Source organism: Tinamus guttatus, unplaced genomic scaffold (assembly GCF_059628265.1).
Source record: "Tinamus guttatus ecotype Peru unplaced genomic scaffold, ASM5962826v1 Tinamus_guttatus_pri_ptg000308l, whole genome shotgun sequence".
Classification (NCBI taxonomy): Eukaryota; Metazoa; Chordata; class Aves; order Tinamiformes; family Tinamidae; genus Tinamus; species Tinamus guttatus.
In genome coordinates this window covers 334,308-349,448 of record NW_028288842.1, presented here as the reverse complement: position 1 = coordinate 349,448, position 15,141 = coordinate 334,308, and the positions used below count along the sequence as shown (strand labels likewise).

Here is a 15,141-nt window from a genome sequence, read left to right as displayed (position 1 = left end):
CCCAGAAAAACCCGCGGATCTCCTAAAGGGAAACCGGCCGAGGGGCCCTCGCGGGCGCAGCTCCGCACGGAGAGGCGCCTCGCGCGCTGCCCGGCCCCGCGATCGCCCGGGCCTCGCGGCGGCGGCTCCTCCTCCGCGCGGCCAGGGGGCGCCCGGCGCGGAAGGCGGCGCGGGCCGCGGCCGCTCGCTGGGCGGGCGGGCGGGAGGGAAGGAGGGAGGCGGCGGCGCCATGGCGGATCGGCTAACGCAGCTGCAGGACGCGGTGAACTCGGTGAGCGCCGCTGCTTCCCCCGCCGCGCCCGGCCGCCAGGGCCGTCCCGCGCCCTCCGCCGCCCTTGGCGGCCGTTGGGGGCCGTTGGGCGCCGTTGGGTGCGTGCGGGGGGCGGGGCGCGCGGGCTGGAAGTGGAGCCCGCAGCGCCCGTTTTTTCGGGCGGGATGAGCTAAACTTGTCCTTGCTGCCCCCAGCTCGCCGACCAGTTCTGCAATGCCATCGGCGTGCTGCAGCAGTGCGGGCCGCCCGCCTCCTTCAGCAACATCCAGACGGCCATAAACAAGGACCAGCCCGCCAACCCCACCGAGGGTGAGTCCCAGCCTAGGCCTCGCGCCGGGAGCACTTTGAGCCAGCCTTTAAAGAAGCATGATGCTCTGTGGCACGTTTCAGTGCCTCTGTGGGTGTTGCGGTTAAAGTATATTGCCAACTGATGGTTTTTTTGTGTGTGTTTGGTGTGTATTTTCCTGAGAAAATTTTGCATGTGTCTTGTATCAGATTGGATTTGACTATTGGGAACTCAGTGACGGGCTTTTCAAAAGAGCTCTTGCCTCGACCTTCGTTGATCTGCTCTCTGGTTGGGGGATCGGTTGGAGATGTGAGCTGGAAGGTTTGCTCACTTCCTTTATGGTACTAGCTGCTGCCCCAGATACCTGCATCAACATGATGACTTTGGAGCTTGGAGGTTTATTAAGGGCTTAAAATGGGTGGCCGTTGTTTTGTTTTGTCTTGTTTTGAAGCTGCAAATAAAGTGAATTCAGTAAACTTCTACAGCCATGTTAGCGATGCTGATTAGACCAAACCAAAGTCTTCAGATATCTAAAGACTTAGTAAAAAGGTCTTAAGACTTTGTGCGTGCAACATTTATTAACAGACTGAGGGTATAAATGTGGTGACACTGAGCAATGGATATGAACCTTAACGGATATGTTTCCTTTAAAGTCAGGTGTACCTTTGAGAATGTCAGTCTCTGCTATGTTTTACCACGACAAAATATTTTGTCTTGCTGCATGAAAGATCACTGGAAACAGTCCACATTTTGTGGCTAAGTTAAAATCTTTTACAAACCTATATCTTTCCCCTTTCTGAGTGATAATTTAACTTTTCCTGTGGCCATTTTTTTCCCCTCAGAAGATCTTACTCTGGACAGTGAGGTGGATTGAGAACTGGCTGGATGGCAGAGCTCAGAGGATGGTGACAAATGGGGCCAAGTCTAGTTGGAGGCCTGTGGCCAGTGGTGTGCCCCAGGGGTCAGTACTGGGCCCAGTGCTGTTCAACTTGTTCATCAATGATTGGACGGGGGCACAGAGGGCACCCTCAGTAAGTTTGTGGATGATAGCAAACTGGGTGGAGCGGCCAATACTCTAGAGGCCTGTGTTGTCGTCCAGAGGGACCTGGACAGGCTGGAGAGTTGGACAGAGTTGAACCTCATGAGGTTCAACAAGGACAAGCGCAGGGTCCTGCACCTCAGGAGGAGTAACCCCAGGCTCCAGTACAGATTAGGGGTTGACCTCCTGGAAAGCAGCTCCGCAGAGAGGGATTTGGGAGCCCTGGTTGACAACAGGTTAACCATGAGTCAGCAATGTGCCCTCATGGCCAAGAAGGCCAGTGGGGTCCCGGCCTGCATGAGGAGGAGCGTTGCCAGCAGGTGGAGGGAGGGGATCCTGCCCCTCTCCGCAGCTCTGCTGAGGCTGCACCTGGAGTATTGGGTGCAGTTCTGGGCTCCCTAGTAGAAGAGGGATGTGGAGCTTCTGGAGAGGGTCCAGCGGAGAGCCACGAAGATGATTAATGGACTGGAGCATCTATTATATGAGAAAGGACTAAGCGTGCTGGGCCTGTTTAGCCTGGATGAGATTGAGAGGGGATCTTATCAACATGTGCAAGTACCTGAGAGGAGAATGTAAAGAGGATGGGGCCAGACTCTTCTCAGTGGTGACCAGTGACAGGGCAAGGAGGGTATAAATTAAAACACAGGAAGTTTAATCTCCATATGAACTTCTTTCCTGTGAGGGTGCTAGGGCCCTGGAACAGGCTGCCCGGAGAGGTTGTGGAGTCTCCTTCTCTGGAGATCTTCCAAACCTGCCTGGATGCCACCCTGTGCCATGTGCCCTAGGTGTCCCTGCTGGAGCAGGGGGGTTGGACAGGATAATCTCCAGGGATCCCTTCCAACCTCAACCAGTCTGTGATTCTGTAATCTCAAGTTCTTTCACTAATGGTCAGTTGCCTGACCTCATTTAAATTTTATTACTTTTTATTATTTTATTAAAATACATCTGAATCTCTCTTGCTGTTTTCCCGTGGCTTCTGATGTTCTTATCCATAATGGCCAATTTCAAGACAAGTATTGAAAGGTTAAATGAGTTGACAGCTGTTTCTGAATACTTAATGCAGGACTAGAACGCTTAATATCTTTACTAGTAATTTCTTAAGTGATAACAATAATGGGGTTGTAGTTGTTTTCTCATTTAAACGATGAGCAGTGTAGGGAAGAATTCTAACACTTGGAAGGCTTCAGGTCTTTTGAATTTTCCGTACTTTATATGCAGAATTCTGCTTATTTTTAATAATGTATTGAGTTGCCTGATTTTTTTTTTTTTTAAGAATACGCCCAACTGTTTGCAGCATTGATAGCACGAACTGCAAAAGATATTGATGTCCTGATTGATTCCTTACCTAGTGAGGAATCGACAGCCGCTTTGCAGGTAAGAGAATTCTTAATTAAACCGTGAAATCGTAACTGAAGACAGCTTTCTTGCTTGCTTTCTTTAGACATATTTTCTTTCTCTTTAGGTCATGTAATCTTGAAAAATGGCTTCAATATAAGCCTGAATTTTTCATGGGATTAGCCTATGAATTCTTTATAGCCTCATTGGAAATCCTCCTTCTGCATCTAGATACAAAATAATTTATGCACAGTGAGAGTATTTTGAACTTATTTTTCTCCTAGCAGTGTTTCAAAAATTTTTCTTTTATGATAGCATAACATTAATGGAAACTGCTGCATGTTTTTTCCAGGTGTTTGAACACTGATACAACAGATGCAATGGCGCTGATGCACTGGCTTTTTTTCTTGGATAGCCTTTCATATTCTCCTGCTGATCGCATGTTTTATTTTGTATCTGCAGAGCCAATGTTCTACTGATACCTTTTGTTCTCCTACAGTGTTCTTGGTTATTGAAGGCTTTGCAGTATGCGTTAAATTCTCCAGCTGTCAGAAAATAGTTCCTTTTCTCTCTTCACTGTTAGTGATGTCCTTTCTTGGACTAGCCAGTCAGATTTGATGTTTATGTTCCTTGCTCCTCTTTTCTTCAGACCAGAGGCAGTCGCTGGGAAGTCTCAGACTTGCTCTTGGGAGTGCTTGGGAAGAGGAAGCAGACTCAGGCCAGGCAGCTATCAGAAGCTGTGGGCAGTATCACAAGCTTCATTCTTTCCCTTAGAAGAGTCCAACTGCTGTAAACAGCCTGTGATTTTTTTTTGCAACACTAGACTTTTTCTCACCTCTGAAGAACGCCTTTGACCCATAGTTTAAAGAGCATCGTTGTACTTAGCTGATCTTTCTACAGATCTTGTCTGTTAAAGAGTATCCTTTTTATTCTTTTGGAGTTGCCATGATTTTCAGTCATTTAACTTCTAAATTTACAAAATGTATTTTGTTTCTTGTATGCAATGAAGATGCAGGGAGTTCTGTTCCTCTGGGAACAGCAGAGCTGTTTTAGGATCATTAGAAAGGTTTTTTGCCTAGACTGCTAATCTATGAATGTTGGAGGGCACTTTTAAGAAAAGGCTTTAGAGATGACTGGTGGCCCGAGCACAAACAGCTTCGCAGCTGCATTGCTTTTGGTCTCAAACACAGGAGGTTAAATATGGAAACTTTGCATAATAATTGCTGACCATACTAATTGCATATATTATCACCAGCATAATACTGTGTAGCTGTGCATTTAGAAGCTCAAGATAGTTTTCTTGTTGCAGGCGAATTACAGTTTTCTCTCATGATGAACTGTTTTTGGTCATAGTGGCAGCAAGAGTGCTCTATAAAGAGGATTTGGGTATCTGATTGGAGCATATTTTTGCTTGGCTTTCAAGCCAGATATAATTTAGCCTGGTTTTCACAATTTTCACATTCTAATTTGAATTTTTAGTTTCTTTTGTTTAAATTTGTACAGAATTAAGCATCAATGTGACTTTCACACTTTGGTGGAAGATCTAAAGATGGAACTGAAAGTTCTAAAAGAATTAAAGTGGAAGTTCTAAAGGCTATTTTAGAGATGCTTGAAATACTCTGAAATATTCAATGCAGGATTTGGTGCAAAGCAGCTAGAGATGTGGCTAGTTAAAACTGTGCTTAGGCACTAACACTGTTTTGGTGCATGTTTCCGCTCTGAGGTTTGTCGTAGATGGTAAGAGGGGCTGCCATAGTTTCTCAGTCCTTCTAGTCTCATCTTCAGATGGACAGTAAATAGTCCGTGCAGATCTGTGGCTTACCTGCAGTCAACTATTTAACAGCTGAGCCTGAATTAATTCTAATTCTCATACTTCTACCCTTGTTGGCTTCCTCTTCCTTCTCCTCTGACTCTGGTTCTCAGTGTCAGAAAGCTCTTTGTCATCTTCCTTCGTGTATTTATTAAATAACTTTCAGCAAAGACATGAGTCTTGCAAAACAGCACATGATTATATTAGAATTTACCAGTTCAAGCATGACTTTTAAAAAGCCTATATGTAGACATGGGTAACTTTTAAAAGCCTTATCAACTTGAAACAGTTCAGCATTTCGTCTTTTTTTTTTTTTTTGGCTTGCTATTGAATTAAGTATGCTTGAGTGTTTTTAATATTGGTAAATGATTTATCTGAATTTTGAAGTTCAAATATTTTCTTTCAAAATCAAAATTTGTCCAGCTTCAAAACTATTTGGTTCTGAAACAACTTATGAAAAGAAAAAAAGATATGGTTAAATAAGACAGTTTAATGCCAAATACACATAGGAAGATTTGTATAAGTCACCTTACCCACTTTCAGTAAGGGAGTGGGAGGGTATTCAGTGTTCACTTATCAGGAAAGCTGCACCAAGCTAAAAGTTTTAATCTGAAAGAAGCTAACATCTGCATTTGGTTTTGCTGTTTACTCCTTGCAAAATGTGCTCTGTTTTAGACTGCAACCTAGAATGAATTGCTCTCAACCAGCAGCTTCTAATTCAGGGGCGAAAGAGAGAATCTTTCCTTTAGGGAATGCCTCAACTTCACTTGGTAGCAAAGTCAATTTTGCATTATGTTTGAAAGCCCTATTTTGTTTTGCCCTTTTCTTTTAAAGGCTGCTAGCCTGTATCGATTAGAGGAGGAAAACCACGAGGCAGCTGCCCGCCTGGAGGAGGTGGTTTACCGCGGGGATATGCTGCTGGAGAAGATCCAGAGCGCGCTCGCCGACATCGCGCAGTCCCAGCTGAAGACGCGGAGCGGGACGCAGAGCCAGCCCCTTGCAGACTCCTAGCACCAGGGGGCAGCGCTCGGCAGCGAAACTGAACTTGGAAACTCGGACTCCTGGGGACTCCAGCCCTGCGTCTTGCTCCTGCGGGACTCTGAAGCGTGCTGGGCACTGCTCACAACCTCTTTTGCCAAAGCCCGAGCTCCAGCATGGAGTGAGAGTCACCTGCATTGCAGAATGGGTGTTTCTGTGCTCTAATTACACATCTTAATGTATATTTCCCTGACTTAAAATATTCTTTTTTTTTTGTTCATAAATATGTTTGGCTTTATTCTGGTTCGTCATCTTCAGAATACATAATTTGTAATATTTTTAAGAGTATAGTGTAATTCACCCATCTCTAATTTCAAACTTTTTTTTTTTCTTTTGGAAGCTTAAGCGTGGCAACATTGCTAGAAAATGCTAGACAATCTGAGGGTGAGTGCAGTGCTGGTCACCTATTTTATTAACAGAAATTATAATTAAACAGTTTATATTTCTGCTTGACCATCTTGTCACTTCACTTACTCTGTCAGAGATGAGAAATCTGCAGAGCTTGCAGAGTAAGCAGATGCTAGGGGCATCTTTCTGAGAAAGTGAGATGTGCAGATACCTGATCTTACTGTTTCGTACTGTTTGCAACTCACAAGTGGTTCTTTAACTCCATTATTGCTGCTGACACACTTAGTGTCACTTGCTCCTGCTTTTTCCCTGCTTCTGCTGATGTTTTGCAGTCTCATGGCAAACGGTATCTCTAGGGCACACACTACTGGGGAAGCATTGGAAGAGTCTGGGAAGACCCAAGAGGAGGTATGTGGAGAGCAACTGGCAATGAGAAAACTGAAAATAATTTATTAGAAGATACCACTTTTCAGTGTAAGCAGTTGCTTTTAGTATCTGTTCTTGTGTAAGTAGTTGCTTACATGAAAGCTGTGATCAGAAGTCACACAAGGTGTAGTCTTCACTGTGACAGGTTTTTTGTTTTTCTTCACACTGAATAAATTTGTGCCCCTCACTCTAGGACTTTAGAAATGCTGGCCTCTTCTGTATGAAAAATAAACCAGATGTTTTGGGCTTTGGTACATGAGCTTGGAGTTGAACCTTTTGCTGCTAATTGTCTTCTGTATTTTTGAGATAGCTGTCTTGCATTATTGTAGGATGGTATTTATTTCCACATAATGTATCTGTGCATTTCCTAATCAAAACCACCCATTTTTACATACTGGACATACTGTCATTACCATGAAAATTATATGACTTTTACTATTGCACAGAGGCAAGTAAGAGCAATTCAAATATGTCTGAAGCAATTCAGTCCTTAAGGGTTTGGATCTGGCCACTTACTATACTATCCTACAGCAAGAGTATAGGATGGCACAGAATATATCTTGTAGTCTTTTTTGAGGGTGAAAAATATAGTTCTTACATGTAATAAAAAATGCTAATATCTAAGTATTTAATCAAAAATATCTAATTAAATAATGGTGGTTAATAAAAACTACATCTCAGTAGACATAAATTTAGTCTGCTCTTGTGAGGTGCTCATACTGTCCTTCACAGAAGGAAAAGCAGATGGGGTGGTAACCAGGCAGCACCGTGGCCCCCCCCTTCTGTAACATGATCTTTATTAAAAGAAAGGGGAGTAGGGGGGATGATTTCTGAAGTTGTGTAAATATCCCCATTTCCTGGGGAGCCTTGAAGACCCAAATTTTCATTTAAGTAAGTCTTGGGGTCTCTTCTTTCCAGGGGAAAAAATGCATCCAGTGTATCACAGATTTTTCTGTTCAAAACCACTGGACACAGAGAACTTTGGAAAGTTTGAGTTTTGTTTTGGACTCTAATTGGAAATTGAGACCTTTTGACTTGGGCCTTGTACACTGCTGGAAGAAGGACTAACTCATCATCATAAATCCCCAGGTACAGCTTAACAGCTGCGGCATCTCAAGCGTATTTTGTTAACTTGGGAACTTTCACTAGGGAAATGGTATATATCTTCAGTAACATTGCCCTTCTTTTAATTTCTTATCTTTTTGTCTCTCAATACTTGGAAGCATATGTGTTACTGCCGCCTAGTATTGCTTAACTGTACAAATGTTCTTACACTTGCTGTATATTTAAATCTACCAGCCCACTTTATATTAAAGTGTGTCCTGGCATGAGAGCTGATCAGATGCAGCAGTAAACCTTGACAGAGGTGCGAGCTCACCGGCGTGCGTGTGGTGCCTCAGGACTTTGCCAATTTAATAGGCAGTTTGTGATACAGTGAAAGCAAGTAATGCAATAAAGAAAGCCAAAACCCTTTCATTTTTTCCCTTGCGAAGTACTACAGTAGTATAGAGTTAGATTCATGCACAGATTGTAAGGCTTGTAGCATCATGTCTGTATCTTTTAGTACTGTGGCTTTCAATTTTAGAAAAGGAGGTCTTGGTAAGGAAACAAAACTATTGAGCAAGATACAATGCACCAAAACATTTTATGTGGGACATGGAGTACTGCCCAGTGAACCAAGTGTGCTTTGAAGAAAGACAGCACAGAGCATGATGGAAAGTTCCACTGAAAACCAGTCTCAAGCCCTTCAAATGAGCAGGAGCACTTGAAGCTGAGAATCCATGCAGCCCACTGGCAAACGCTTTGGGATCCATGTTGGTGAACTGGAGCAGCTGATCCAAGTCCAGTGCTCTTCCCCATAAGCAACCATGCTGGGAGGAGAGGAGCACCTCAGCAGCTGCTCTCATTCTCAGAAACTAGAACAGGGAGACGTTTGTATGCTTGTTTTTAGAGATAGAGGGGAAAGTGCATTAGTAGTATTTTAGTTTTCTGCCTTTGTAACGACAGCCTCCTGGGCTGAGTTGAGAGGAACAGAGCCGGTAGGTTGAAGGAAGAAGAGATGATCCTTCTGCTCAGCACTTGTTAGAGCATATCTGGGCACTATGTGCTGCTTGGGGTCTCCAAGAGGATAAATGTTGATTAACTAGAGCAAGCTCAGCCGAAGGCCACCCAGACGGCCGGGGCTAGAACACTTGCGCTGGGGGCAGAGGCTAAGGGAGCCAGGCTTTGTAGCCCGGACAGGAGATGGATTCAGGGGGACCTAAAGGCACCCTCTCGGCACCCAACTGAAGGTCATGGAGAGGACAGAGCCGAGCTCTTCACAGTGCTGCTTGGTGGGAGGATGAGAGACAGTAGGCATAAAAGGAAAGCAGAGGTTAAGCCTGGACACAAGGAAGAAAAAGCTGTAAATCCCTGGAAATTTTTGAAATCTGATTGGGTGAAGTCCTGGGCAACTTGGTTTGACTTCATAGCTGACGCACCTTGGAGCAGAAGGTTGGACTCGAGACCTCCCGAAGTTTCTTCCAACCTGAATGATCCAGTGCAATCCTTTTCAACACTATGCATATTAATAGTTTCACAAAGAACAAGAAAGCATTCAGCGTGTTCTTGCTGTCTTTCTCCTTTTCTGAAAAGACTGGTCTAGAGGACAGAAAACTTCAAGTATCTAGTGTCAGCCTCATTTTTACTGATGGGATCTTGTGATGTAGGTCTGTGCTGGAAGGCCATCGAGTTCATCTCCTGCGCAGTGTGAAATTCCATGCGGTAGCGGCCCAAGTTTCCAATAGGTGCCCTTGGAGAGCGTGATATGCAAAATGCACATCCTACACTCACAGAAAATTGATCTGTCAGATGATGCTGACTCATTAGTAGACAAAGGCAGATGTCTCTAAGGAAAGTAATTGTATTTGTGTTTTATATAGCTTGTTATGTAGTCTTACGTAAGAAATAATTAAAGCCCTATTTTCAGCCACCTAGCCTGAGATGAGAGCAAAGTTTTTGCTTGATTTTGCTTTCAAAGCCATGTAAGAAAGTTTGAATTACTTTTATTAACTTACCAAAAAATGTTTATTGACTCATAGGACCCTTTTACCTCTAGCTCTTAGAACTATGCTCTAGCAGCAAAGGGAGTAAGAATCCAAAATTTGCAAGTGAGCTGTTACTTCATGCTCCAAACAGATCAGCCACCGTATTTTATGAATTTGCAATGAGTGCCATTCAAAGTGGGAATCATCTTCAGGATGTTTTGGTTTCATGTAGCTCCCCCGTTATTATACAGTGTTTGTATACACACTTAGATTTCATGCTTATTTTTGTTTCTAGGAAAGCTTTGAAGGAAAGCTTGCTTCTTCGTGGTAGGCTAAACAAGCAGAGCAGGGACTTTATAATCTCACTGCTGCTGTGCGCGCCAGCACCTCGGCACACGCGAGCCCCGCTCTGAGCACAAAAGCACTCTCTATTAGGCCGTTTAGGCTGTCACCATGTTTCTTCTCTATTTCTGTTTATAGCTAACATTCATGTAGCGTAGCACAATATTACAAACAGGCCTTCCCCCGAGTCTTTTAACTTGGTAGTTACTTACTATAAAAAAATCACCAGTAATGAGAAGGCTCCTAGACGTAGCCTCTTTAAACTTACACACTTCACTGAAAGCCTAAATGAATGAAGCCTGTGAAGTGGAAATTTGTTGCAGAGCAGGGACTGTGCAATTTGGCTGCAAAACATCCTCTCTCCACCCTGCCTACGTATAAAGAGAAGATCGAAATAGAAGCCCTCTTTGGGAAACAATGTACTGCTTTCTAGGGCTGTGTGGGAGAGCAGTTGACTACATATTAACTTTTCACAAGTGCTGGAGGAAAATCATAATTGTTTTCTCAAGTCATGGTCCAAGGGAGGGAGGCCACATTCATCATCAAAAAAAAAAAAAAAAAAACCCTACAAGCTAAAAGCTCAGGAGAAAAGGGCTCTTGCACCAAGACTACGGTCTCCATTGTCTAAGATCATGGAGAAGGGGCTTCAGCAGGTACCTCTCGGATGTCATCTTCAAGTGAATGATGAAAGAAGCGCCAGTGCCAGCTTGATGCCTTGGAGGTTGCTGTCCATCAGGAAAAACAGGGGAAGGCAAGTTTTACTTCAGTGCTGCAGAAGAGAGACTTTAAAGGAAAATAGTCAGGATGGATGTCATACAATTGCACACAACATATCGAGGCGTACCACCCTGAAGGAAGTCAGTTGCCTCTCTTACTTTTCAGAATGTGTCAAAAAAAGCATCAGTTTTATTTACAGTCATTCTGCCATTTTATTTGGAATGTTTACAGTAGCAAACACTCAAGCATTACTCTGATAATGGAGCACCTTTCCGATGCTCCTCTCCTCATGCGACACAGAGCATCATATACGTTTAATGAACCTGGGGTCAATAGGAGAGCTTTGACAAGAGGTTTTCAGTGCATCCTTTTCATGGTGGTGTTTCAAAAATTGCAATAAACTTCTGCCAGAAAAGCTCCTCTGGTACAGTGATGCAACGCGAGTGCAAGAACTCATCCAACTTCCACTGTTAAAAAGCAAACCAAAACAGCAGAATTCCCTAGCTACTGTAGAATGGCCTTTGATGGAGAGGAATCAAACCCTTTATTTCAATGGGACTGTGTATATGTGTGAAGCTAAGCCAGAGCCCTACTTCTTAGTCTCCTTGGAGTGGGGCATATTCCTCTCTGTACATTTACCACATGATTTATAAAGAGAGAGGCACACCAGAAAATGATGGCAAGGAAGCACAAGCACACAAGCAGCAGCATCTCAGAACACTTCTTCAGAGGCAGGGAGCAGTATTTACTTGTCCAGCCAAGCTTGGACTTCCTGGTGAGGTATCTCCTTCTCCCTCTCTTCTTACACCACCTTTCTCTTCCTCATGTAGCCTGGCTACATGACCCTCTCTTACGTGTGAGGCAGAGCTGGGGCATGTCCAGGATATGCCTTCAGGCTCATGAATGCAAAATCTGAGGCATAACTAAACTGGATACCTAGGGGAGACACAAAATGGTCCTCCTTATCTCAAGTCATGGCATTTGAATGTAATATTATACAACATGTTCAGAGGAGGTGCTTTGGGAATCAGCTGTGTGATTCAAGGGGTGTCTACAGCTGCTGGTGGGCTCCAGCTGGGCTCCAGCTTGATGCAGGCATCCGGGAACCTGAACCGCACTGCTTTTAGGAATCCCTTCTATCGAAGCAGGCAAGTGACTGTCAGTGCGTAGGGCAGGCATATGAGCACTGCTGCTCTGGCTACCTGAGCCCAATGTGGCCTCTGCAGGAGGCCCCTCGTGGGCCTGTATGGCCTGAAAGCCTCTAAAGAGGCAGAACGAGCAGCTCTGGCTGGTTTTGGTGTGTTCAAGCATGCAAAGTGCCAACCTACTCGCAGCATTAATATTTCTCACCCAGGAATAATTGTGTTTGACTGCTTCCCAACCTTGCTTCCTCTAAAGGTACTTGTATCAGTGGGTGAATGAGGGTAAAGCCACACTCACATGTGTGGCTCATTCTATCTGAGTCCTTAACCGACCAGTTTGAAGTAACATCAAATTAATGCTAACAAAAAAGTGTAATCAGGTGGTTAGGCACGCTAGAAAGTTTTAGTTAAAACTGCAGAGTAAGGGATCAATTTTCTTTATGCAACAATTATTTCACAAACTTATGAGTTAGGAAAATCACTAGGCATTTGTAGATGACAGTATCCCTTAACTGTTGTTACTTGCTAGTTATGGGTAGGTCATATTTAGCCATCTGTTGTGTGCTAGTGCATACAGACCCCATCTGAAGTCCTTGGCTTTGATGTGCTTTGGAGCAGACCATAAATTGGCTAAATTGGCTAAAATGTCAGAAGAGTGGCCAGAATGAGCCACACTGGAAGACTACTGCCCCAGGAAGAATGCAGAGTAATGTCTGAAATGAATCCAGCCATTTAGGTTTATAAGTGGTAAGTCCTACTATAAGAAGCATTGTGCTTATGCATGCACAGCTCCCCAGGCTTGATTGCTACCAGAATAAAGCTGCAAAACCATAACTTCTCTTTTTTTAAAAGCAAAAAAAAAAAAAACCCTGAAATTAAAGAATAAACAGGTGGTAGCCTTAGCTTTCTAAAGGGAACTTGTGGTTGCTTTCTTTTGATGACATCTGATACTGAGGTGTGGCAATTGCACTTCAACGGTCAACTGAACACTTTCTAGACGTACCTTTCCTTAGCAGCAGATCATGTTGTGATTTATGGCTTCTTGAAGAGGGACGGTTTATCCGAGCACAGCGAGAGTTGGGTGGGGTACCCAAGTGTTGTGGCTTGCTCTGAAAGCTCTCCCTGGTGCTGCGGCGGTATTTCTCAACCGTGGTTCAGGGTTGAACTGATTGTGAAAGTTGAGTTTGGGAAAACTTTTCCCCAACAACGATATGATTAAAATGCTTTTTGTCCTTTTTGTAGCCTAGGATTGGATCATTTCTTAGGATTATGTTGGCCTCTCATCTAAGATGTTCCTTATTAGTTGTAGGGAATGGGTTCCTTGACAGCAGCTTTGATCACCCATGCTTGATTCCTGTGGTTTGCCATAGCCTTTGTGGCTCTTGACCTTTGGTACTGCAGCCCTGTGGTGTGAGCTGCTGCTCTGTGGTTTCAGTGTTTGGGGATGAGTGACTGGGTGCTTCTGAACTAAACACTTGCTGCGTGTTGGGTGCAACTGGACTCACCCACTCTCAGTCCCTTACATTTTCACCCTGTGTTTATACATGTTTATGGCATTTCTGATCTAATCTATGCATAAAACCTGATTTCTTTGTTTGGCATTAATGTCTGTGGCAGATCTTTATTAAAATTAGGTCAAGTGAATGTTCTTTCCTGAAAAGAGGAACATAGGACTGAGGCGCTTGCAAGGAGATACTGTAATGGAGAAGCCCTTAGTTATCTCTTTACTAGTGGTTCATAACCCTGATGCTCTAAAAAACTCCTATATCAGACACAGTAGAGCAGACTCTTGCACTTGCCAGAAATGTGCTGTTCTGGTATTTTACCCATCCTTAAAGATATGCTGAGGACAGGAATGTGCCAAAATCGATTGTAAGGAGGTACCCATCTTGTAGAGTTGGGTACCTTTCTTTCAAAATCATCAGGCTGCCCTTTCAGAAGACACATTCAGATCAGCCCTTTAAGAGCAGCATTTTGAAATAACTGAGTCTGTGGTAGAAGACTGGGTTGAAATCCTTTTGGGTAATCTATGCTTATAATTTTCAGAAGATACCCTAAGCACCGCCCTGCAGGACACCTTGAGGTCCAATGCCAGGCTCTTCTCTCAGAGATGCTCCAGCTTGCATGAAAGGTAGGGAATGTGCAGAAGTAGTTTATACCCTAGGAGTCAATATACTCATGGAGAAGAGGGAAGACACAGATTTAGTTCTTGCACAAACAAATACACGAAGTGGAAGTACAACAAAAAGAGGGATTCAAAGATTCACTGCTCCAGAACAGTCTACGACTCTGAAGCTAGGGCTCTGTACTGGAAGGTGAGTAGTCTAAGCTCAAATCCCCTCAGTCAAAGTAGATTCTTCATATGTGAAATTTAATATGTACAAAACATTGAGGTCAGATAGAGACTTGGGATGCACAAAGAAAGAATTGCTGTGTGGGGAAGAAAGGACACCCAAAAAAGAGCACTGCAGGAAGAAAATTGGGATGAAGTAGTCCTCTGTTGATAATCAAACTCTCAAATAACCCATTTACCTGACTAAAACTTTTGCGTAGCATCCTGTGATAGGAGAAATATTCACTCTGAACTGGAATGGAGGGTTAGAGAATTATTTTTTGTGGCTCAGGTGCACCAGCTGAATATGGCTGTGACTACATTTGTTATTTGCTTTGCCATACTTTCATCTGCTTTGTGAAATAAGGTTTTAATACTGGAAAATGCCCCATCAGTTTGATCTTGCGATTTTTTTTTTCAAATTGAAATAATGCAATTAAATATTAAGGAATTGGAAAAGCAATGGAAATATCACTGCTCTTACACAGATCTTGCGGTGAGATTACTTCATCTGTTTTTAACAGATGCATTCTGTTAAAATGAAAACCCGGTGAAAAGGTATACTTTGGTATTACTTTCTTTTGGTGATTCATAGGTGGACATATTTTTGAGTGTAGTTGCTGGAATTATGGATCTAAAAACAAACTGCTGTTGTCCTCCGCAAAGGAGGGCAAGATACTCTTGCTCTGCAGACCCTGGTACTCCATTTGGAGGGGCAAGTGTTTGTCTGTTCAACCCCAGAATTTTTTCTCAGAGCAGCAGGAAGGAATTCCTCTTTGTCTTTCATCCTAGTCGTTTTAGTTAGACCTTTCCAATGAACCATGTCACCGCTTCGTTTCAGGCTGGCCACTGCCTATCCACGAGATGATGCTAGCTGTGGTCCAAACTGCCTTTTGTTCCTGGGCAGGTTAGCAAATGCTTTTGTCCTGCTGAAGGATGATGCAAGTCAATGGAGTGAAAAATCAATCGACCGGATTCTCCAATGCGGAAAGGGTTGGAGGCTCCACCACATGCCCAGTCTCTCTGCAG

At 43.7% G+C, this 15,141-nt stretch overlaps 1 protein-coding gene across 1 annotated transcript; it reads left to right on the top strand.

The window, feature by feature from the left end:
• The first annotated feature begins 220 nt into the window (after positions 1 to 220).
• Positions 221 to 6,441, top strand: MED21 (mediator complex subunit 21). Its single transcript, XM_088528344.1, has 4 exons — positions 221 to 271; positions 466 to 580; positions 2,870 to 2,970; positions 5,576 to 6,441. The coding sequence occupies exons 1-4, from the start codon at positions 230 to 232 to the stop codon at positions 5,750 to 5,752; spliced, it is 435 nt and encodes a 144-aa protein (XP_088384470.1). The 5' UTR covers positions 221 to 229; the 3' UTR covers positions 5,753 to 6,441.
• Positions 6,442 to 15,141: the final 8,700 nt, after the last annotated feature.

Excerpts from the sequence above, each read along its gene's own strand:
- MED21 (XM_088528344.1), top strand. The coding sequence starts at position 230 with ATGGCGGATCGGCTAACGCAGCTGCAGGACGCGGTGAACTCG. Across the intron at positions 272-465 it reads TGCAGGACGCGGTGAACTCG|CTCGCCGACCAGTTCTGCAA; the intron begins GTGAGCGCCGCT and ends TGCTGCCCCCAG. Across the intron at positions 581-2,869 it reads GCCCGCCAACCCCACCGAGG|AATACGCCCAACTGTTTGCA; the intron begins GTGAGTCCCAGC and ends TTTTTTTTTAAG.